At 40.2% G+C, this 24,162-nt stretch overlaps 2 protein-coding genes across 3 annotated transcripts; both read right to left on the reverse strand.

Moving 5' to 3' along the window:
* Positions 1–1,270: 1,270 nt before the first annotated feature.
* Positions 1,271–14,291, reverse strand: LOC145404480 (uncharacterized). Of its 2 annotated transcripts, XM_080276017.1 has the most exons (4): positions 14,074–14,291; positions 7,626–7,670; positions 7,503–7,583; positions 1,271–5,007 (listed from the first exon to the last, which is right to left on the reverse strand). In XM_080276017.1, exons 1-4 carry the CDS (start codon positions 14,221–14,223, stop codon positions 4,555–4,557), a joined length of 729 nt encoding a protein of 242 aa, XP_080132143.1. In that variant the 5' UTR covers positions 14,224–14,291; the 3' UTR covers positions 1,271–4,554. The 2 variants fall into 2 exon arrangements, with proteins under 2 accessions (XP_080132143.1, XP_080132142.1); XM_080276016.1 differs by having other exon boundaries at positions 7,503–7,670.
* Positions 14,292–18,482: 4,191 nt separating this feature from the next.
* Cdc2rk (cyclin-dependent kinase 10) lies at positions 18,483–23,841 on the reverse strand. The gene is made up of 9 exons (XM_080275847.1): positions 23,634–23,841; positions 22,765–22,837; positions 22,135–22,309; positions 21,867–21,969; positions 21,008–21,107; positions 20,536–20,633; positions 19,526–19,655; positions 19,145–19,363; positions 18,483–18,715 (listed from the first exon to the last, which is right to left on the reverse strand). The coding sequence occupies exons 1-9, from the start codon at positions 23,730–23,732 to the stop codon at positions 18,516–18,518; spliced, it is 1,197 nt and encodes a 398-aa protein (XP_080131973.1). The 5' UTR covers positions 23,733–23,841; the 3' UTR covers positions 18,483–18,515.
* Between the last annotated feature and the right edge of the window lie 321 nt (positions 23,842–24,162).

The following is a 24,162-nucleotide window of genomic DNA, read 5'->3' on the forward strand; positions in this document are numbered from 1 at the left end:
TGTATATACTTGATTCCTTATTAACTAAAATATACTATATCAACAATAACCTTTTTGTGTTTCATACCACAAATGTCAAATGCACCTGTCCAGGACTGGCGGAACTGAAGAAATTGTCTGGAGATAGCAGCAATGTGTATTGATTTGAAGGGGATAAGCTGGGAGTCTTCGACCTTTTTTTGCTTTTAAAATTCCATACTTACGACATTGTTTAAATTATGCACAAGATTCCATACCATACTTTTTCATTAACCTACCAAGCATTTAAATCAACTATAGTAAATATCACAGAGAAAAGCTTTATTAAATTATTTTCTGATTAACTACTAGGGAAACTATGCTGTAAAATGATTCATTGTAAACTAGGGCTTGTTTCATATTTACTATACTGAACTTTTTTCAAATTGACTTAGTGATTTTCACTACTTCAGCTAGCAAACATTTCATAATAAAACTAGAATTATAATGAAATGAAAAAATATATTTGACAGTAAATTATCCTGACTCAACTGTCCTACAGATATGACAAGATTGTTTGCAAATACAATTACTGGCAGCCTGGAGGTCTTAGGGTAGGACTCCAACTGTATGTGGCTCATAAGGTTTAATTTCAAGGGGATATTGGGATTTATTGCTCAAAATGCCACACAGTGGCCACCAACTGGTTCCATTAACTGTTGAATGTCTTAGCCCAAGGCCCTAACATTCTTGATGGGGCAAGTAAGGATTGGATCACGTGAGTCTCTTCCCTAGAGCCTTACCAACCCATTCATTACGGTAAAAACGGATGAGGGCAAAACTATACTTGTGCCTCTAGCTACACAACACAAAATAACTCAACAATTCACTGCGCCAAAATAGCTCTTTCCCTTTCTATACATTAATAATACACTTCACTTTCACAACACTACCAATCCTACAACATAACTCCAACAAAAGACCTCTTGGAATGCCCAGATGAAGTGGTCAGATCCCTACAGTCCACCAGGTTCCTGTCCAGCTGTGTCTAAAAACCACTTCACCCTATACTCTTTTCACTTTAATTTGGCCAAAAACTGTCTCTACTCCATCTTCCATGCATGGTTGTGAAAATGTTAACACAAGAAATGCTATGCCTCTCGGCTGTGATATAAGCTGCAAAGGAATACAGATCTGGGCCAAGTTAAGGTAAAAAGTAACAATTGAGTATGCCACGGGTCAAAAAATTACCCACCAGATTTGACCACTTAAGCTATTTGAGGAAACAACAATATTTTTCTTCATTTTCCTGTATTTATTTATAAAGAAACTACAAGCCTGAACACCCATAAACCCTGTTCATATTATCTCTGGTTAATAATTTTTTTTATACAGTATTACACGAACTATTATTTAACACCAAAAAGCACAAAGAGGCAGTCACATACACACTAGTCATACTGCATCAGCCTGGTAAAACATAGGATTAATTTTGCCAACTACTCTTACCAATCCCTTTCATAAAATGATACATTTGTTTATTATATTCTTATTACAAGTTTCAACCTTCTTAAAACAACTCTTCTTCAAGTGGTTCATTCCTATGCTGAGTGCTGAAGAGGGACACTGTCACATGATGGCGCTAATATAACTGAGTGGTGGAGCTGCCTGGTTAGAAGAATGTCCCTCAGCTCCCTCCCCACATCCCAAAAGGAAGATGGTCGGCTGCACAAGAATTAGCTTCTACCTGCAATCCACTGGGTTCACAATCAGATGACCCTGGGTTTCAACTACTACTATGACCTTCGTATGTTGAATATTACAGTTCGGCAGTAGAAAGATTAAAATACAAAAGTTGTCACTGTGTTGACAGGGTCGAGCTAAACTTCCATTTGGTATAACCTGGAAGCACTTTTTAAAATTTAATAACAAAAACTTACAATTTACTGCAATTCCTTACGTATTTCCATAAACCCAGCTCGTACCTCCTTGTGACCGACAGAACCGATATAGAAAATACAAAGCCAATCCTTTTTTCCAATATTCATCATTTAAACCAATAACTTTCTGTAGAAACACACACACACACACACACACACACACACTCAACTTATAACCTACGCATTCACTCCTTTAGCTCCTTCATTATGATACCTTTAACATCTTCAGTCTAAGAATGTCATCTGAAGTTTATTCTTGTCACCTCCAGATGATTTCATTCAGCTTAAGAAAGAGTTTGAGCTCATGGGGTTAGATATAGCCTTCAGTAACCCCTTCACTATTAGAAATATTCCCTAACTTGAACAAAATTATCTGGAATGATAACCCCTTCACTACACAAAACCTTCCCTAACTTGAAGAAAGTAACTGGTGATAGCCTGACTAAAATACAAATGTCATTTGAAGTGATTACGTAGGATAATAATAATGTTTCTCAACCCCAATCCATATGATCGAGCATTCCCACTGACCGCAGGTAAGCAACTGTCCCTATGGGGTTGACCTACAGTTCCCAACACCAATGATGTTGTTTGTATCTTGATGTGAAGTGTCATAGTGAAGGAGCCAGTTCAATAAATAGTACACTACTGTTGTGCAAGTACTGTACATCTCTAGTGTATGATTTGGTAATACTGATATCACATGCTGGATAATTTTGAAGGGGTTTTGGATTAAAAACACTGCAATGTGCCCGAGTATTAAATAATGTCTTGAGTTGTGGCTTATAATGTAAATGAGTCATTCTGATGGAAATCTTACAAGTTTTATTCATGTATATTTTATTTTCATACCCTTCATTTCCATTCACAGCTGAAAAATAATTTCAATATCAGTTTTGAACTTTGTATCCAATGACCTCATAAACAACTTTACTTCTTGGAAAAACATTTATGGAAGTACAGTACTTGTAATAAGAAAAATAAATAAATAAAAAATAAAGGATTACCCTTTGATCTCTGCTTATACCATGTACAATTTTTAGGGTCAAGACCATCTTAAGTCAAATTCACACAAGCTAAACTTTACAGCTTATGAAGACTATTCAACACTGACTTCAGTTCAAGGAAGTTTACGTGTACCTGACACTTTAATCCAAACCCACCATAACTTTTGCACCCACCAACCATAACTTTTGCACCCAATAAAGTTTAAAAACAATCAAATAAAAGAGAAAATAGTAAGGATATGGCCTTCCCCTTATCAGTCATTTCTACCCCCTTAAAAATTACTTCACATACTCTAAGCAAAATAGACCAGGCATGTATGTAGAATATTATAAGCATCCTAGTACAATATTTAACAAATATAATTAATACTGTATTAAGAAAATAATGGATTTAGTAATTCATTCACTCTACCAGATCTGAAATCACAATCGGAAGCAAAAGTCAATTGCCTCTCCTGCTTTTCTCTCCGTGAACTTTAAAAATGAGTCACTTTAATCCAAGACAAACACTAATGATACTGATCTGTGGTCAGATCAAGTTTACAGTCAGTTACAGCAAATTCTTCACACTGATTTTCAAAATACAAGGTGAGAGAAGCATGAGGTGACAGAACTTCTGTTGTCGATTGTCCAAACACACATACCAATATCAATAATGTATTTTCCCTGCGTAAATAAGTGTAAACTGTCCAAACTCATATAGGTGGAGACCCAATTGTATAAAGAATAGTGTATTAGCTACTTGGGCAAAGCTTAATCTGTACAATGGTGGAACCTTAAAATCTTGTTACAAATTCAAAACACAGCCATGTAATTTGAGATAGAATTTTTATTTTAACAAAATATAGGAATAGAAAATACACAGCCCAGAATATACTCTTGAAAGCGTACAATTCTAAGCTAATCTCCAGTACAAAAAGTAAAAAAAGTCCCCTTGAGATGTTCTACTTCACTGATGCTACTTGAAAAAGTAAAATCAGCCATCACCATCACCACATTTTTTTTTCCACTCAAAGATGAGGTAAAGTTCAGTACAGAAAGCAACGAAATAGAAAACATAACTGAGGGAGAACAAATCAGCCAGAATAGTCACATTCTTATTTCTAGTCAAGTTAATTATTTTCTGTCAATCTGGATTATTTTCCCCTTCAACAAAACTTTTACTTTTTAACAACTTTAGTCCAATAACATATTTTTTATTTCACTCTTGCTGCCTCCTGATGGTCTTATTCAACTTCACAATAATGTTTAGAAGTGAAAAGGTTAATGATGGCTACTGGTATATCCTACTAGTTTTTAAAAATCACCCTTAAGCTGAATTGACCTGTCCAGTAGTAGCACAAATAAAATGCAAAATATGTCACTGAACGTAAGAGATTAAATAAACTAAATTTCAGCGTCTGCCCTCACTGTATCATATTGTCTATATTATTCTAGTTATTACCACTCAGTTACATTTTGTTTAGCAGAGACTTTTTGAACTGAAGACATTACATCGAACCTGTAATAACCCCTTCACTATCAGAGATCTTCCTAAGTTAAATATTTTCTGAGGGTAACAAGAATAAAGTGAAATAATACATCACTGGATTGTACCGTTTAAATTTTGTCTGCACAGTTATAATATCAATTTATAATTCCATTGTCCCCTATCCCATATTTTGGGCTGCTGCTGCTGCCTGATTGGCTGCATTGCGTTGTGCCTGAACAAATTCTGGATAATCAATAAACCCATCCTTATTTTTATCGTCCTGGTCCAAAATAGGGTCAATCATATTAACCAATTCGCTATCAGTAAACAATTTAGGCTCCGGTGGGGGATGTCCACTTTTGTTCGGGTCGTGGTTAGCTTCATCATGCCAGTGGAAGAGAGATTTAATGAGTTCCTGGCCATCAAGCTTGTTATTATTGTCGGCATCGTGCATCTTGAAATAGTGGAACTGCAACTCCTGATCAGACATGCCAGCAGTGTCAATCGGAACTTCAAGGTGGTCCTTGATGTGCTCACGCTCCTGGTTCAGGTTGGGGTTGTGCAGGACTCGCTGCTGGTTGTGGCCCCCACTGCCGTAGTGAGCTGCCTGCTGGCCCCCTTGCTGCACACCCTGAACCATCACACCATTAGTAGGATGTCTTTACAGTTCTATATTTCATCGGTGTTAGTAGGGTGCCTTCATACTTCTATATTTAACCTATTCAATCAGAAGACATATGGTATACATACTTCATTTTCACCCAAGCTATACATACAGTTGCACCACACTTCACTGTGTACTGTACTTCACCTTAATCACAACTGCGTTGTTCTAAAGCATTTGTTTTCATTTACTGTCAAACATGAAATTCCCATATTCATAAACACCTTCAACCACAGCCAGGTGTATCCTGTGTATTCCTCTAAGGACACAAATTTCACACAAAACTATACCAGGTAGGTGAACAAATTCAATCCTACACTCACAGTGAAGTACACACTTCCGGTTTCAAACTTACCTAGCCAAAACAAGTGTTATCATTACAGACAACCCTTTCAAAACACAGACAATGCTGCATAACCTCAACAAAACATCCCTGAGAGCACCCAGTTAAAGTGGCTTGGCTTCCTACGGTCCACCTATTTCTTGTCAAGATGGGCCACAACAACAATGCCACATCATCCTACCTCAAGTACAGTACCTATTATTCCATTCTATAGTTCCACTTTCTTTATGGTCTTCCTTTCCTCATTCTACTAACCTTTTGCCCTCTAGGACTTTGATACATACATACATACCTCCTTGGCATATCATACATATGTGCTACAATATAATTCCTGTACAAGCAGGGTTAAGCAAGAATAAAATCTGACTGCAGTTCTAGACTACATTCCATTTGATCCTGCTGTGCTAAGTTTGGCCTTCAGCAGTGTCTTCTATACTGCAGACATATTTTCATAAAATTTAAACTTCTTTTCAAACAGCTTCAAAACTTATTAGCCTAGGGTAGTGCGGGACAATAGCTGAAAAGATATGAACACTAATAAGGCACTAAAGGGCCAAATATGAGGTTGACTGAACAAAGCTTCAGAACCCTGTCACAAAAAGATGCACAGTATCTCATGGGTCCATCCTGCACAAAACAACCAACTCATTTCATTCATGTTTTATAACTCTATATCATGAATAGACATGGTAAAACTCCCAGCAACTTTGTTCAAGTTTTTGACATAGAATTTCTTTCAGACAAAGTATTCTAGTACTACCAGTAGCCCAAATAAAATACTTAGGCAATTCCACAATTTTAAAAAGTTAAAATTCTGATCGCAAGAATGCTCTCAACCAACGAATATCATCAGGCGTTAGCCAAAATAAAAAATATATCTTTGTAACAACAGCAGCAATAAAGTTACTGCTATCTTTCTTGTATCATTACAGTCCACCCCTCTTCCTTCTCTCAACTGTACTACAAAGTGCACATAACACTGATACAGTATCACAGCACAGTACAGCAAAACTTCAGTGGATTCATGTATACGGTAATAAACTGACTATGAAGCCCTTTACATTTACTCTTTGGTTATCAAATGTTCCTACTTCTGCCTATACTGTATTCAGTTTTTTCATCACATCCTACTCTGGTACTTCATGCATTAATTATAAGGCAATGTATATACTGTACCTGCATATATATATACAGTATATATATATATATATATATATATATATATATATATATATATATATATATATATATATATGTATATAACAAGCTTACCCAGTTATATAAAACTGGAATCAAGAAAAGCACCAGAAATAAGACAGCCAGAGCAGGTTTAAAATCAAGAAGTGAAAATAAAGGTAAACACTGTCAACAAAATCAGCAGGATTACTCGCCTTCTCCAGTAGGATACTCTCGCCAAGGCATGTACAGTATCAGAACGCTCTAACATCATAATATGACAATTAATAAAAGTTGGGAATTGACCTTAAAATCCACAAATGTACGGAAAGAAATTCTAAAGCTTCGAGTGCAAAGTGTTATGGAATTATTTTGAGAAGCACCTCACAACCAGATAACCTACATATACCAGCAGGTCTACATACAAAGTCAAGATGAAAAAAGCCATGGTGCTCTTTCTGAATTCAAGGTTCACAGCTGTTCAGATGCATTATTTGGCTAATGTAAAATCAGGGACATCACTGCCAAATATATTTCTATGCTAAAAAAGACAATGTGCTTTTATGCCCACAGATGATTCTCTGATATGACGCATGAAGGAAGAAAGTACCTAATGGATAAGCTCTAAATGTGAATAAAAGCAGTGGAATATTAGGAAAATTTACGTCCCTGACTATACACTGAGACTACTAGGAAAAACAGTATATAATGGATATTTAACCTGTTTTGCCCATGGACATCCTTTTTACTTCATTCTTGCTGTTTCCCAATGATTTACCTCAGCTTAGGACTGACTGTTCAAACTGAAGGGGCTATACATACCTCTCAATATTCCCATTCAGTACCATACATAAGATCAGTCCAACACTGAATAAAACTGTCTGGTGGCAGGAACAATAAACTAAAAATGACATCATACGGATTCAAAGAGTTAAGCACCCACCTGGTACTGTTGCTGCTGCTGCTGCTGTGGTGGTGGTGGTGGTTGGTACTGTTGCTGTGGTGGCTGCTGGTACTGCTGCTGCTGTGGTGGCTGCTGGTACTGCTGCTGTGGTGGGGGTACGCCTGGTGCACCCTGATACTGCTGGGGTGGCACTCCAGGGGCGCCTCCCTGAAACACCAGTGAATGATGAAGGACACTGGCATGGTAGATCTAGGCTACATTAGACTTGTCAGGATAGGTTCTGATAGCTCTCATGTCGCCATCCCTTATTTTTCATTATTTCAAAAATGCTGATTTTGGTTATTTGTGGATGAGTAAACCAATACATAATACACTGGTTTATGGCGCATTGTGGGATGAACTGAAAAAAGATTTGTTAAATCATCCAAAAATCGTTTTCGTTTTCGTTTTTAAAGGCTCCAACATGCTTGCATGTGTCGGCCTTGGTCACCTAATGGCGGCTCTCCACGCTGCACGATCCATTGCAGCCTCCCTGTTCAGTCCCTTAACCCTAAGGTCACACTTAATGACCTCGTCCCATGTCTTTCTCGGTCTACCCCTCATAACCCCACCCCCAATATTAACACTTCTCACCTTCCTCACCCAACTATCATCCCCCATCCTCTCCACATGTCCAAACCACCTCAATCTACCTCTCCTCATCACAACACCAATACACTCCAGTCCCATCCTACCTCTCAACTCTTCCATTGTAAACCCAGCCCCTCCAGGCCTTGGACGCAGGGACGCACTGCACATCCACCTAATCATTGTCATTTCTGTACGTCTGAGCCGGCGAATGTCTTCCTCCTTCACTGCCCAGGTCTCACTGCCATACAGCATTACACTCCTAACACACGCTGCATACAAAGACCCTTTAGCACGTAGGGAGAGCCCTCTCAATGTCAGGAGAGGCAAGAGCTCCCTGAACTTCTTCCAACCACTTCTCACCCTAGCCACAGAGCTAGCTCCAGCCCCACCTCCAGCACACAACATGTCTCCTAAATAACAAAACTCTTCCACACACTCAAGAGATTCACCAGCAAGTTCAATTCTTTCACGTCTGACGATCTCCACCTGCTCACCCCGGCACGCCGTACACATAAAATCAGCATTATCTCGCAGTCTACCTCTGATACCACTACATCTCTTATGCACCCATTTATCACACACACCGCACAAGATGGAATTACTTCCCACGCCCTTGCGGCAAACTGCACATGGCCACTCTCCCTCGTCTTTGACAGTACCGCCACCAACCCTAGATATCATCACTTTTGTTTTATCTGCATTTACCCTTAAACCCTTTTGCCCCATACCATCTCTCCACTTCCTAAACCTTTCCTCCGCCTCCCTTTCATTCTCTGCAATCAACACCAAATCATCAGCATACAACAACTCCCACGGGAGTCCGTTTCTAAAGTCACGTGAAAGGGCTTCAAGTACCATGATAAACAACATGGGACTCAAGACTGACCCCTGATGCACACCAACATTCACAGAAAACTCATCACTCAAATCTCCATTCACTCTCACCTGGGTGTGAGCACCCACATACATGGCCATAACCACCCTAACCAGCCACTCCTCCAAGCCAAGCTTTCTCATTGCCCACTTCACCACCTCTCTAGGGACTCTGTCAAAGGCCTTTTCCAAATCAACAAAAACAAAATAAAGATCCCTTCTCCTACCAATATATTTTTCCTGAAGCTGTCAAACAATGAATATGGCATCAGTGGTCCCCCTACCTGGCATAAACCCAAACTGCATCTCATCAATATTCACTCTTTCTCTAATCATACCTTCTAAAACTCTCTCCATTACCTTCATTATCTGATCTAAAAGCTTTATACCTCTATAATTCCCTCTTTCCAGGGCATCACCCTTCCCTTTATACACATTTACAATTACACTCTTCAGCCAATCATCTGGGACAACACACTCATAAATAATCCTATTTATCAGGTCAGTGACTAAACTCACCCCTATATCGCCTGAGGCCTTCAACATTTCGGCAGTCAACCCAGACACACCTGCTGCCTTCCCCACCCTCATCCTGCCTATTGCCTCACTCACAGTAGCAGTATAAATCAAAGGCCAAGGGCCAGACACTGGATCTGCTGGCTCCAAACCTTCCCTGTCCCAGTCAAACTCCTCATTCAACAACCGGTTATAATGCTCTCTCCATGCATCTTTAATATCCTCACTGTTCACCACTACCCTTCCTTCATCATTCTTCACACACTGCTCACCTATGATATCCCGATTATCCCTCTTCACCTGACCTGCCACCCTAAATATATTTTTCCTTTCCCCATGATTTAGGTTATCAAGTAATTGTCTCTGTGACTCAGACTTTGCCCTGTATACCTCTCTCCAAGCCCTACGCTTGGCAGCCAAATATTCCTCTTTGCTACCACCCTTCTTCCATTCCCGGAAAAGCCTTCTTTTCTCCTTAATTGCAGCTTCTACACCCTCATCCCACCACCAAGTTACTTTATGTCTTGGTGGTCCTCTTGTCCAGCCACATGTTACATCAGTAACTCTCAAGAAATTGTTCTTGAGGGCTCTGTACTGTTCATTAACGCCTCTGTCTACAGCTCCCTGTTCAGCCACCACTCTCCTCAACTCGCTATAGAAGGCATCCCTTACTACTTGGTTTTTCAGCTTCCATATTTTCCTCCTAGGTACATAAGTCCTCTTTTTCATCATTTGTTCTTTAAGCACCATATCACAAATCAATAGTTTGTGCTGCTGCACACACTCCTCACTTCCTATAACTTTAACATCCCTCACTAACCTCCTATCGGCCCTCCTAACCAGAAAATAATCTATCTGACTGCTATTTCCCCCAGACTCATACGTAATTAACCTACTGTCTCTCTTCCTAAAATATGTGTTGCACACAATCATGTCCGTTGCCTCCCCAAACTCAAGTATCCTTTCCCCTTCTGCATTCCTTAGACCATATGCACATCCCCCATGCACTCCTTCATAACCTTGGGCTGCTTCACCTACATGACCATTTAAGTCCCCTCCCAAAATCACTATCTCATCATCCCGCATACCACCCACTACACGTATTAAATCATCCCAAAATCTATCTTTCTCTGATTCATCCAATCCTGCCTGTGGAGCATATGCCGATATAATCACAGCTATCTTTCTTCCCAACAGAATTTTCACAACCAATATCCTATCGCTTACTCTCAAAACATTCATAACATATTTCACCCATTTCTCCGCAACCATCACACCAACACCTCCATATCCGTCTGTCCTCCCCTGCCAAAACAACTTATAGCAACAGTCCTTCCCAACAATCTTTCTGGCTGATCCACCCCTGTACCGGACTTCCTGCAAACACGCAACGTCCACCCACCTCCTACTGAGTGCCTCAACGACTTCCCCTGCTCTTCCCCTCAAACTTCCCACATTCCATAAACCCACCCTCATCCCCATGGGTGATTTACTGTCCTCAGGCTTGCTTTGAAACCTTTTTTGTTTTGTCATCTTCAGTATTAATAAATGGGGACAGACACAGCACAGGTCCCACTCACCGCACAATCCCAGGTCCAGGCAATGGATCTGGGACCCCTAGCCCACCAGCTTACCAGTGGCTGTGGTAGTGGCCTCGGGGCACCCTGCCAGGACAGCTGCAGGGACACCCTCCAAGCGCGTCTTGGCACTGCAACTATCCCGCCATTATACACCCACTGATAGGGCAGCCTCCTGGGACGCTACTCCCAGGTTCGGGCCCCTCTCTATTGGGCGGAAGTGGCAGCCTGGGAACCGCAATGCCCTGTACCCTCTAGCACAGGCCCGAGCCCCATCTCGCCCTGGACCCATGATCTATGCCGGCGGAACCCCCGCCACGCCTCCCCCCAGAAGTCCGCCACTAGGTAGCGGGGGCAAAGTTTTCTGGCCGCATGCCCTTGCTGGCGCCAACCCCTGTAACGTAGTGGGATACGTTGTGTGAAATGTAAAGTGCATGTGGTGTAGTGCATAGATAGTTAGAGGAAATGTTTGGGAGAGTATGCTGGTCTACTCTCCATGTTACTGTCACACTGAATAGGTCAGCAAAGGGGGATGGTTAGATAGCTAGTGAAACAGGAGCTCCAGCTCTCCCTATCACCAGCATTCCCATTCCCCTCGGGAGTACTACCCTGTTCGGCCCGTGCTACGGCCTCCTCCTCCAAAAATGCACAACAAAAAGTTAGATTCTAAGGTCTGGTGATGTTCGTTGACATTCCAAAATGTTTTTAGACTCAGCGTGTGGATGGTGACCTGAGTGAATTTTTCTCTCTGAAAGTTGGGTTGAAACAGGGATGTGTCATGTCTCCATGGTTGTTCAATCAGTATGTGGATGGGTTAATAAAAGAGATACAAGGTAGGGCAGTGGATGTTGGAGTGGCCCTAGTGAGAGAGGGTAGTGTTTGGAAACTCCCTGTGCTGTTGTTTGCTGATGATACTGTGTTGTTAAGTGAAGATGAAGGGGAGTTGCAAGGCTTGGTGGATGAGTTTGGGAGACTGTGTAAGAAACGGAATCTAAAGGTGAATGTAGGGAAGAGTAAAGTGATGGTCTTTGAGAGTGGTGAAGGCAGTGAATGTACAGTAAGGTTGGATGGTAAGGAAATGGAAAATGTATGTTTAAGTATGTTTAAGTACTTGTCATGAGTAAGGATGGAAGTTTGGAGGGTGAAGTGCTTGAAAGGGTACAGCAGGGAAGAAAGGTTGCTGGTTCCTTGAAAGCAGTCAAAGTGAGCATGGAAGTGTAAAAGTTACTACATGACAGTACTGTGATACCAATTTTAACATATGGAAGTGAGGCTTGGACGTTGTTGGAAGGTCATAAGCCAAGAGTGAGAGCAGTGGAAGTGAGTTGTTTAAGAAAAGCCTGTGGAGTCACATGGAGAGACAGGCTGACAAATGGGGATATAAAGGAGCATTGTGGTGTGGATGTGGATGTGATAGGAAGCATTAAGAGGAACACACTGAGGTGGTTTGGCCATGTGGTGAGGATGGAGGGTGAGAGACTGATGAGGAGAGTGTATGTGAGTGAGGGGAGGGGGGGAGAGGGAGGGGGAGGCCGAAGATGAGATGGAGGGATGGAGTGGAGAGGTATAGGCTATGAGGGAGGGAGGTGTGAGTTGGGAGCAGGGCAGTGAAATGGTGGGGGACAGGGCAACGTGGAGGTGATTTGTTTGTGCCCACCCCATATGGGATTAAGGCGTCTGGCAATAGATAGACAGATAGACAGAAATTTTTAAATTATGGCTGCTAGTGCTCTTTTAGATGGGGTTTCATTACTTGACGTTTTTTACTATTAATGGATGTGTCTGTTCCCTAATACCCACAAAAAATGAGGGATGACTATTTTCTTAGATTCATTTCCATATCACACGAGATATCACCATTTCAGTATACAATACAGTATTTTTAACCCTAGAACATTTCCTGAGAGCTATAAACCCCATCCTTTCATACACATTGAGCCTACTGAGAGAAGACAGGGCAGTAAAAAGGGCAAATTTTTACTTTTGTACAACCATCCTTAGATGTTTGTGACTGCCTACAGCACCAGGACAAACTGCATGATCGGACATCACTAAATCAGTAGCATGGCTAGGAATTCTAAAATGGAATGGAATATATTAATTGTGGAGTGGCTCAAATAGCTCTCTGATGTGGCTCACCAATCTGAACAACAAATGACACCAAATGACGACTGCAAATGTAAATAATAGCCACTCCCTACCATCATTTGTCATTCAGATTAGTCCGGCCCAGAAACTGAATAACATTAATATCACATGGAATGACACTGACATTGCCTGTCATTCAGTGTAAACTCTCTGTCGACTCCCATTGTATCTTTAGGAAACCGAATTATATTAACACTGTATGAGGTTTAAACAGAGTATGCTACAATGAGTTAATATTATGTCATACCACGTGATATTAATGTTATTCTGTTTCCTAAAGATGGAAGGAGGTGTAGATTGAGAGGGTATACACTGGAATGATAGGTAATATCCATTTCATTCCATGCAACATCACTGTCATTCAGTTTGCTAAAGACCAAATGAGGTGCAGGGAGGGGATATATATCAGAATGACAAGTAATTCCAGTGTCATTCCATGTGATACTAATGTCATTCTTTCTCCAAAAGATGGAATGGCATGTAGAAAGAAATTATACACTGAAATGACAGGTAATATCAGTGTCATTCCATGTGATATTAATGTCATTCAGTTTCCAAGCCAGACCAATCTGAATGATGAATGACAGTAGGGAGCAGCTATTATTTACATCTGCTGTTGTCATTCATCATTCGGATTAGTGAAACCCCTCTTTGATGAAGGTCATGGTTGGGGGTACTGCCCTGGCAATATGGGGTGGCCAGGCATATTTCTGGGGGTAGCCAGTACCACACTGGCCACCATTCTGGTTACACCACCGCAGTAAATGAAAAAATTTCTCTTATAATCCAGGTTATTACTGTACTGGCTACTACATTAATATCCATCCATCCAAACCATTCTGTCAGTCCTGAGTCTTGGGTACTACCTGGTAGTGTCCCTGCTGTTGTGGTGGTGGTGGCTGTCGCTGCTGGTGCTGGCCCTGGTACTGAGCTGGTGGCACACCCGGTGCTACTCGGTTCTGTGCCGCCGTCAGAACCACCAGAGATAGAAATATTACCCGGCCTGGAGTCAACATATTGCAGCTTTGGCCTCACGTCCGCCGCCCGCCAGCTGACAAAAACAACACACAGGTGCCAAACCACACTGTCGCCAACCTGTTCCCTGTAACACACTAAAAAAATTATCTATTGTTTTTAGTTTTTGGTTAATTATGTTGCTTATGAGGGTAACCCCAAATTATTATCATTAATTTCATTCATGCTACTGACTTTAGCTGTCTTTAAAATCACCCTTACAGTCGACAAACTTTGCAAGTTGCAGTAAGTTGAAACTTCACATCTGGCAACCGCAGTTAAAAAGTGACGTGGAGTTACAGGTGTCACAATAAACACCTTTTCAGATCGGTATTAACATGTGATTATATTTTACCACTTTTAGTATTTAAGTGTGCCTTTCTAAATAAATAAAGCGACAGTGTGAAAAGCAAACAACTGTACAGTAGGGAGTTTACTTTTTAGTGGCGGCATATTTAAATTACTGCATATGCTTGACTTCAGCTTTGCCATTTTAGTAACATGATACTGTACTATAATCTCATGGATTCCACAGCATTGATTTGTTCTTTCTAGTCCACTATACACAACCATGCAGCTTCAGTTTGATATGGTTCTCCCCTACACTCGATTTCTGATAAGACAGGATATCCAATTAATGATCTATGTATGTTGCTGTCCTTCCCCTCAGTTTCTGATCAAAATCCAAAAACCAAGATCTGTTCATGTCTGCCATCCTTCCTTGCTTTCATTTCTACTTAAACATGCAATCTAAAATAATACAGTCATGTCTTGCTCCTCTTTGCCACCTCCAATATTAATACATCAGATCCAAGGAAAGCTCTGTTTCCATCTGCTGTTGTTCTTCTTTATTTTAGTTTCTGATAAAACTGTCTAAAAACAGATCTATTCATGTCTATCGCTGTTCTTACTTTTATTTGTTAAAACAGGATAAGACAATAGCTCTGTTCATGCCTTTTGTTGTTACTTCTTTCTTCTATTTCTGATTAAACAAGGTTAAAATAGGCTAGTTCTGTTCATGTCTACTGCTGTTCTTCGTCTTTTGAGGATTTAAACCTGTGCAATGCCTACAATCCTCACACTCAGTGTAGAGCTGCCTCTGTTAACTTTACACAAATTTGATGCAGTGCTGCATACTTCTGAGTAACAAACCTAATGGCTTCCTGTAACCCAGGAAACAAGCCTAGTGATTTCCTGTAAGCCAGAAAATCATTTACAACGCTGGGTGGTAACCATATAACTAACCTACACGTGTTCCCTACGTGTCAGCAGGTGGGTTGGTGGAGTGTTAGTGCCCCTCCCCATAAAACTACTCAAGGACAAGCAGCCACCTCATATGGGATTACGACATCTGGCTATAGATAGACTGATCGATAAGTGGTAACTACAGTATAAACGCAAATAATGGGGTGATGTGGAACCAAATACAGTGACCATGTTAACTGAGTGAAGAGACACAAATGTTGCATCCATTCAAGAACCAAATCACCACTCTTCCCCTGTGCCTTGCCATAGCAAGGCATCATCCACCGCAAGGGAACATCGGTTCACTGCATGGGACAGCCTTGCAGAGATGATTGTTTGTTGCTGTTTATGGATCTGATGGTCCAGGCAGATCGGGCTTGATCTAATATTACTACTACTGTATTTACTTGCATGTAATATTCCTTTAAAAGCAGGACAACAAAACACAAATTTATAAACAACTCATTTAACAAAATTATACATGCCACTGAAATTCAAACATGATACTTTATTCCTCTCACACAATACTCCATCAATTACCCTAACGCCTTTGGCTCAAAGACATCTACAGTATATTTATTCAACGTAATGTCACACACTTTTTATTCAGCTCTGCAAACACATCCTTATCCTGAAAGAGTAACTCCCACCTGAGGAAATATTTTTAATTATTCTGGCTAACACCTGTACTAAGCTTGGGAAATAACATATATGCAGTACAGTCAGCCCCTGCTGTTAGCGGGATCGCTATTTGAGGGTTCACATATTCGTGGATTTTTCAGGGAAATTATTTCAAGATATCTCCTGCTTTTCCCACAGCATCAGCTGTTCCTAGTGGTTCATAAGTGATCTTTTTTTGCATGTTTTCTGTGAGAAATACTGTCCTATACAGTTAAACTGTGCAGTTACCCTGTATAGGTATGTGCTGTTCTGCAAACAGCACACTCTCATCATCATCATCGCATGGTGAGTACAGTACACTGTACCCAGAAAGGTTTGTGTATCACCCTATACTGTCTTATTAGGATGTACTGTATTAATGTGCCATAAAATGCATTTACAGGTGTTATAATGGGTTTGTAGGTACAAACAGGAATGTCTAAATCACTGAAATCAGTGCCTTCTCTAGTAGGTTTGGGCTATTCACGAATTCAACATTCGCAGGGTGTTCTAGTAAATAACCCTCACAAAACGTGGGACCTGACTGTACTGTACTTGGTATGAATGCACTAACCCTACACAGATGCAGTTAATGCTGTATGAACTTGTACAAGAATAACAATGATGATGATGATGATGATGATGGCTTCCATATGTTTGGCTATCTTAAGTTAAAGCAGTAAAGAGATCATTAAATATTTATCAATAGCAAAAATACTTATACAGTTCATATATATATGGTAAAGGGGTAGGGAAAAAATACTTTAACTTAAAAAGTAAAAAATTTTATGTCTTTCTATGTAATAAGAAAGGCATTCAACACTCCTCCAGTTATCAAAATGAATGGTGAATTAAAAAAAAAAAAAATGATGACTATATCCGTTCAACTCTATCACTTGGACAAAAATCTACATACAAGAATAGCAATGATGAGAATAACCATCAATCTCAGTTTTAACCAATATTTACATGTAACAAAGGCAGACAGGGTAACATCTGAATGGCTTTGGAGAATCCACAGCACTTCTTCCTTAGCAATACACATAACACTCTACTGTACTTCCACTCAACCAGGTGATTTGTTGTGAATTACAGGAACAGTTCAGTCAGCATTATTAGAGTCTACACTGCATCACTTACTATACTCCTTACTCCCACTGTCAACTCCATGCCAACACCAGCAGACTGAGCCATCCCTGCAACATGTGCAGCAATACTTAGAGACCGCCCTCTATGTTGCATACTGTAACTCAACCCTTTCAGCTCAAGCACATATTCTTCCACTTTATTTTTTCCATTTACAAATAATTTTATTCAGATTAGGAGAGACTTTACAAACCAGAGCAGTTAGTTATATCCTCCATTCTCTCTCTCATCACAGGTATGTTCTCCCAAACAGAATAAAATCACAAGGTGGCAGCAAGGATTATGTGGAAATATACATCAGCAAATGAAAAGGGTTAACATACTCCTGCATGTTAACCATGAATTGGCGTTGGGTTAGTGCCCCTCCTCGTAAAACCCTACGTGTCATCAAGTGGGTTGGCAGACGATTGTTGTCCCTTGAACGGCTAACTTAGAGGACAAACAACCATCCCTTGTGGGATTGAGGCATCTGGTTATAGACAGATAGATAGGCAGGTGTTAGCTACATTGTTATAATATCAATATAATTTGCATCAATAACATACTAGCAAATATTAATGTGTAATATGCAGAATAATTCACTAGAGATGAGGTGCTATGAAGCCTTTTATACCACCATGAGCATAGCCCTAGACAGACAGAGGAGTGCATTAGGGAAAGAGTCTTGGAAATGGTGAAAGGGCATGCCATAAACATTTGCCATAATTTAGGGAATGATGATGATTATACAATCAGAGAATGATGATGACTGAATGACAGGCATGCTTGGGGCCATTGTTGCTGTAGTCACCCTGCAAGAACTTCAAGATTACATTCCAGACAAAAAACAAACCCTGTTAGATGGACGCAATAGACCCCACAACCAGTATCTCCAACCATAACTACTCATTTCACTTTAACTTGGCCTCAAATTGCCATCTATCCATTTTGAATGCTAAGCCATAGCAAAAGATTACCACTAGATCATGCCACCCACAAAATCAGTGCTAAGGAAAGGATGTAGAGGTATAGCACTATGTTTTTCTACCACTGAGCTGAGTGAAGTATGCCAAGTTAAGGAGAAAGGACAAAAATATGCAGGTTATTCTGCCTTAATTTGGCAGAAGATGGTTCAGCCAGGTGAGCACAAAGATTCTTAGTGAAGGGAGAAAAAAAAATTATGAGACTGATACCATCCAACCATCCATCATACCTATAAAATGGACATATACCTATAAGATGAACACATTAGACCCCACATTCACTATCTCCGACCATAATTATTAAGAAATTCACTCAATCCTAATCTGGCGGAGGGTGGTTCTGGGTGTTGATAGTTGGTAAAAACTTGTGTTATGGTGGGCACCGCTGAGGCCTGGGGTGGCTGTGGGACCTGTGGCTGCTGCGGCGGCTGCTTTAGGTTGCGGTGCTGCGGGAACGTCGGCATCATGCGTGGGTCACACGCTGTTGGGGATCAAGCATATGAGGCTGTAGTCTTGTCATTCTTAGGAGGATCTCTGGTACCTCTTCCTAGTTACTTTGTTTTTTATTATGGCAAATGATTATTCTGTTGTGTGATATCTATACAATCTATGTTCATATACCGGTATAAAAGATATAAAATAAATAACATGCAAGGGTTTACTACAATAAAAGATGCATAATAAAATGCTAAGGAAGAGGCCTAAGTTCCAGAGATAAGCATCACAGACATGCACTTCACAGCATCTGCCCACTTCTTTAACTTTACCTTACCATCCTTCACCCAATCTTGTACTAACCCACTATGAACACAGAGAAAATATAAATCTAACACCTGGTAACTTCTCTGTGAAGACAATACACATTATGCACTTTCAATGACAAGCGTTAGATGCATCCATCAACACTCACGTAAGGGTTGCTCCTTGAAGTACGAGCTCTCCAGACACTCCATGGCTGTGGCGCGTCGCTGAGGGTCGTACATGAACAGGAAGTTCAGGAGGCGCTGGCCAGCGGGGGAGAGGATGGGAAAGCGAGTCTTGAGGTTGTTGTAGGGCTGGGAGCGCAGGGTGAAGTTTTCAATGGCCGGCAATTGGGAGAACTCTGGCCATATGTTGTCATTAGGGGTACCTGGGGAAGTGAAAGTCGATTATTACAAGTCTTTCAAATTTTTCTAATTCTGCCACCAAGCAAAATGTGGCATGAGGGACAAAAATCTGGGCCAAGTTATGGTGAAAAAAAAGTATATATATATATATATATATATATACTATATATACTGTTGTCACTCACCAAGGAGGTCAATGATGAGGTTGATCTGGTCTATCTCTGACTTGCCCGGGAGGAGAGGCTTGTGTAGCAGCAACTCACCCAGGATACACCCGGCAGCCCACATGTCCACTGCTGTTGTCTGTGTCTTGGTCTGAGAAAGGAAGGGGTCATCTGGTCATACTGTACTCTTTTGTAATCAATCTATTTATCTAACTACAGCAATCTCTCAATTATCCAGACATCCATTAACCAGGCCATCCATTATCCGGATGCTGTATTCTGGCTGTTCAAAACAATTATTTGTACTTTTTCCATTTTATCCGGACAAAATGCTTGCATCCAGGTGGAATTTATGGCCGCGCAAACATTTTCGCCAAGCTGGGCCATTTTCCTGCATGTTTTTTAGGGCCATGGTGATTGTTTGCCTGTGGCTGATGGGTCTGGTTGACCATAATTATTGCTTGGCAGTGGTTTCTAGGTCTGCTTGACTAGACAGAGTAGTGGAAAACAACAGGAATAAGTGTTGTGTGATGTACTGTAATGGCCTTTTACAATGGCTTTCGAAGTTGGGTATGTACAAAGAGAGGAAGGGGAGAAGTCCACTATTCAGACAGAGCCACTATCCGGACATGCTTTTGGCTCTGTTATGTCAGATAATCGAGGGATTAGTGTATCTATGTGTGTCAGTCTATCCACAATTAAGACTATCATCAACACAAACTACAACTCAAAAGCACCCTGCTCTGCCCTCATTGTAATGTTACAGGTTGTATGAATAAATATGGAGATGTATGGGTACCTGTCTGTCTGTTTACCAGCATGCTTGCCCATCATTCTAAACATACATCAATCAATCAATAGCCTAAGTCAATAAATAAATGCATCTATCTATCTACCTACCTATATGTTTCATCTACTGGTCTACTTACCTACCTACTGTACCCACCTACAACCAGGTACGGTACCCAATCCCAACAGTGCATCCCTGAACATGACCTTCATACACAAACAACCAAACCACAGCAACTGACCTGAAAGAGAAGCTCTGGGGCACGATACCAGAGTGTCACAACCTGGGGTGTCATGGGTGAGACTGGGTGACCTAACTCTCGTGCCAGGCCAAAGTCCGCTGAAAAAGAAGACCAAATAAAAACCATGATAGAAGAAAAGGGCAAAATGAAAACTATGATTAAAAAAATAAAAATAAATACTGTAACGACCATGATCCAATGAGACAAAATGGCACCAATGATACAAGAAAAAGACAAAATAGTTAACATGACACAAAATACAAAATAATAGCCATGATACAAAAAAAAAAAATCAAAATAATAACCATGAAACTATAATGATGACAATTATAACAGCAGTGGCTGTGGAGAATGATAAGTGTTAATAACAAACCTTAGGAGTTATTTTTATCAGAGCTATTGTAAAAGAATTCTCATGATCAGTATAAGGCAACTACCAGAGGGCTACCTGATGAATTACTACCAGACACACCTATCTTTATGGTGCCCATGTTGGTGAGGAGCAGGTTAGACACTTTGACATCTCGATGGACAATTTCCTTCTTGTGTAGGTAGCCCAGACCCTTGAACACCTGCAGAAGCAGGGAGGGTGAGAGGCAAGATCAAGAAATAATGGAAGCAAATGACAGAATGATACAAAACAGGGAGTAACTTAGAGCTAAAAGTATTAAAATCAATAGCCCTGAGTAATTTAAACCCTTCATATATTTTATTCAGGTCTGAAAAAGTACCAGGGATTTGTTTTTTTCTTTTTTACAAATGGATTAGATATAGCATTCAATAACTCTTCATTATAAAATATGATCTCCCCTTAGCTGAATATAAGTGTCCAGCAGTGGCAACAATAAGATTAACCAGATGTCACTGTAGTTATAGGGTTCTGGGTATCTATAAATATTTCTGTGCAATAAAAGTACAGTATATGAAATCATGTACTAATACTAAGGCATTTTGTGACTTCATGTGTTTGAAAAATAAACTACAAAAGAATCTGCATTTACTTCCTCTATGGTAAAGAATATACCACTAATCTTCTCTCTTATCTACAGTTAATAAAAGATGGCACGTACAAATCAAATTAAATTTAATAATGGCATGCTTCCTCTTAAGGAACCCCCATACTATGAGTGAATTTTCAGATATGTACTTAGACCTGTATTCATAAGTGAACCTCTGCTTGGGCTTTGACTTATATTATCTGTTGCTAAACTTCTCATCTAAGAATGATTATTTTGCAGCTAGTTACTAAGTTCGTGGCCACATTTCACTCTTACAGTAAAACCTCCTACTGATGATGGATGCCAATCATCTACTACACATTGAAAACTTGCCTGGATCATGATACACTTAACCTGTGCCTCCATGAATGGCACCTGCATGTTGTCCAGGAGGCTCGCCAGGTCTTGCTCACAATACTCCATCACCAGAAAGATACTGCAGGGGAGAGACAAGGGGTTAGAAAGTGTCATTATTTGATATGGAGTATCAACATAGTGCCTGGTGGTATAATGATTTAAAGATGCCATTTGAGGTGAAAATTAAGAGCTTTAAAGATCAGCCAGAATTGCTGAGTCATATCTTCTCTACAGAACATCTCACCTCTCCAAACTGCGCCCCACCACCACCTCCTTCAGACACACGATGTTAGGGTGCGTACATGACTGCAGCAGCATGATTTCTCGCAGCCCAGAGATCGGCATCCCGTCCTTCTCCTTCTCCATTCGCATCTTCTTCAGTGCAACAATCTCATTGGACTTGGTGTCTCTTGCACGGTCTGAAAAAAGTTATCACGAGTAATGTACTACGGATACAATAAATGAATCTACTGGTAGGGCAACCAATCACTATGTAGAAATTTCACACAATATAAAACCCATCATAATAGGGTGCAGTACAAAAAAAAAAGGTACATTGGGCTTTATGGTACTGTGCACAGTACAGTTAATGTACAGGTATTTCATCTAACACTTACAAGAAAGTCCAAATACAGCAGAAACTATTCATGCCAACTCTGAATCTTCATTTGGAAACTGACATCAACTACTGTACCGGTACTAGTTTCTACAAAAAAAATAAAAAATTTCATCTTATTACTGTATATGAGCATACAAGAGAAGTGACAAACAAAATAATCATAATTTATTTATGCAAAATTCCAATCAAAGATTAAATATTTGGACAGTTAATGTAAGCAATAAATAAACTATTCACCGCAGCAACATCACTTACACACAACACCGTATGTGCCCTCTCCAATGCGATTCAGCTTCTCAAATTCACCAACAAACCGGCATTTCCCAAACTGAAAAGAAACACCGATACAGCTTTCAAAATATTTATGGCATCATTATATAAACAGTGAGCAGCTTAGGCTGTGTCCCATGATTCTGGCGCTTCTCTGCATACTGTACTATTTAACTTTTACAGGTATCAGTACAGTATATACCAATGGGAAGGGAAAAAACAATAACTCTGTCAAGAAACTAGGTGGTACCATGACAGCTTTCACACAGAATGCTAAGGTCAAGACTACCATATATAATATATACCATCATGACATGGAGGTGATTTGTTTGTGGCCACCCTTTATGGGATTAAGTCATCTGGCAACAGATATATAAACACTGGGATGACTGGTTGATATGCTTACACCAATGTACTTAATCTGTTCAACTTGTAGTGATATAGCAGCTATAGTGTGGTGGATCACTGATGTAGTGTAGTTCAGTACTTATGGCAAATCATGCCAGTCCACCGTTAGGTCCATAAGGCTTGGTCTGAAAAATCTCCACTTTTCCTGGGTCTGAGATAAAGTTACATATTCAAACAACATCAATATGACAAAACATATTACGGTACTCTGCGTACTGAACAACATTAGTGACGAGGTAAAAAGATTAGGCCTACACCATTATATACAGCCAACAGCATTCTTTACAGGAATTTTTGCCTTTATCTTTACCACTTTTTTTTAATTTAAACAAGAACTGCACCCACAATAGTGCAAAAAATAATAATGCTCTTAAACTAGATTTTTTTTAAATTCAGATGTCATTTGTCAAAATATAATTATCAATACATTATCAACACAGGCTTACAACATGCTTCTCTGGAATTTCGATGGGCTTCCCCGTTAGAAAAGAAACGAGTTCAGCCTTCTTGGTGCTTGATGCAGGTGCCTTCTCTCGCTCTGACATACTGACGTGATTGTTTCTTCCTTTCAGACAGGAAAATCACTTTGATGACGTTTTTCTCATCGTCACCAAGCAACCAGAAACTCGATAACTCTCATCAGCTGATCGCGGCTTCGTGTTTTGTTTATGCTATTCTTCTCCTTCTTCAGTCCTTTTGCATATTTCTTCTTGCCAGTGCAGCGGAACTTGTTTATTTGCCGCAGAAAGTTAGTTCACCTGTAAATGTAAATGCTGTCTATTGGGAAGACACTATACTTACTCACCACTATTTCTGTTTTTCCATACCACCTTTTCGTTTAAATTCTTCAGTTTCCATGCTTTTAACAAAATAATATGTATTCCTTTATTGCTCCCCACTCCACCCGTTCCTCAAACTCTAACAACATGTTTTACCTCAAAGGATTATTTCCCCGAGCTAGACAGATCATATGGC

Source organism: Coenobita brevimanus, chromosome 63 (assembly GCF_032717465.1).
Source record: "Coenobita brevimanus isolate Jiangsu-jjx chromosome 63, ASM3271746v2, whole genome shotgun sequence".
NCBI classification, from domain to species: domain Eukaryota; kingdom Metazoa; phylum Arthropoda; class Malacostraca; order Decapoda; family Coenobitidae; genus Coenobita; species Coenobita brevimanus.

Excerpts from the sequence above, each read along its gene's own strand:
- Cdc2rk (XM_080275847.1), bottom strand. The coding sequence starts at position 23,732 with ATGTCAGAGCGAGAGAAGGCACCTGCATCAAGCACCAAGAAGGCTGAA. Across the intron at positions 21,970-22,134 it reads GTGGGGCGCAGTTTGGAGAG|TATCTTTCTGGTGATGGAGT; the intron begins GTGAGATGTTCT and ends TCTCCCCTGCAG. Across the intron at positions 21,108-21,866 it reads TTAAGTGTATCATGATCCAG|GTGTTCAAGGGTCTGGGCTA; the intron begins GCAAGTTTTCAA and ends CTGCTTCTGCAG.
- LOC145404480 (XM_080276016.1), bottom strand. The coding sequence starts at position 14,223 with ATGTTGACTCCAGGCCGGGTAATATTTCTATCTCTGGTGGTTCTGACG. Across the intron at positions 7,671-14,073 it reads AACAGCAGGGACACTACCAG|GGAGGCGCCCCTGGAGTGCC; the intron begins GTAGTACCCAAG and ends CTGGTGTTTCAG. Across the intron at positions 5,008-7,502 it reads AGCAGCAGCAACAGTACCAG|GGTGTGCAGCAAGGGGGCCA; the intron begins GTGGGTGCTTAA and ends GTGATGGTTCAG.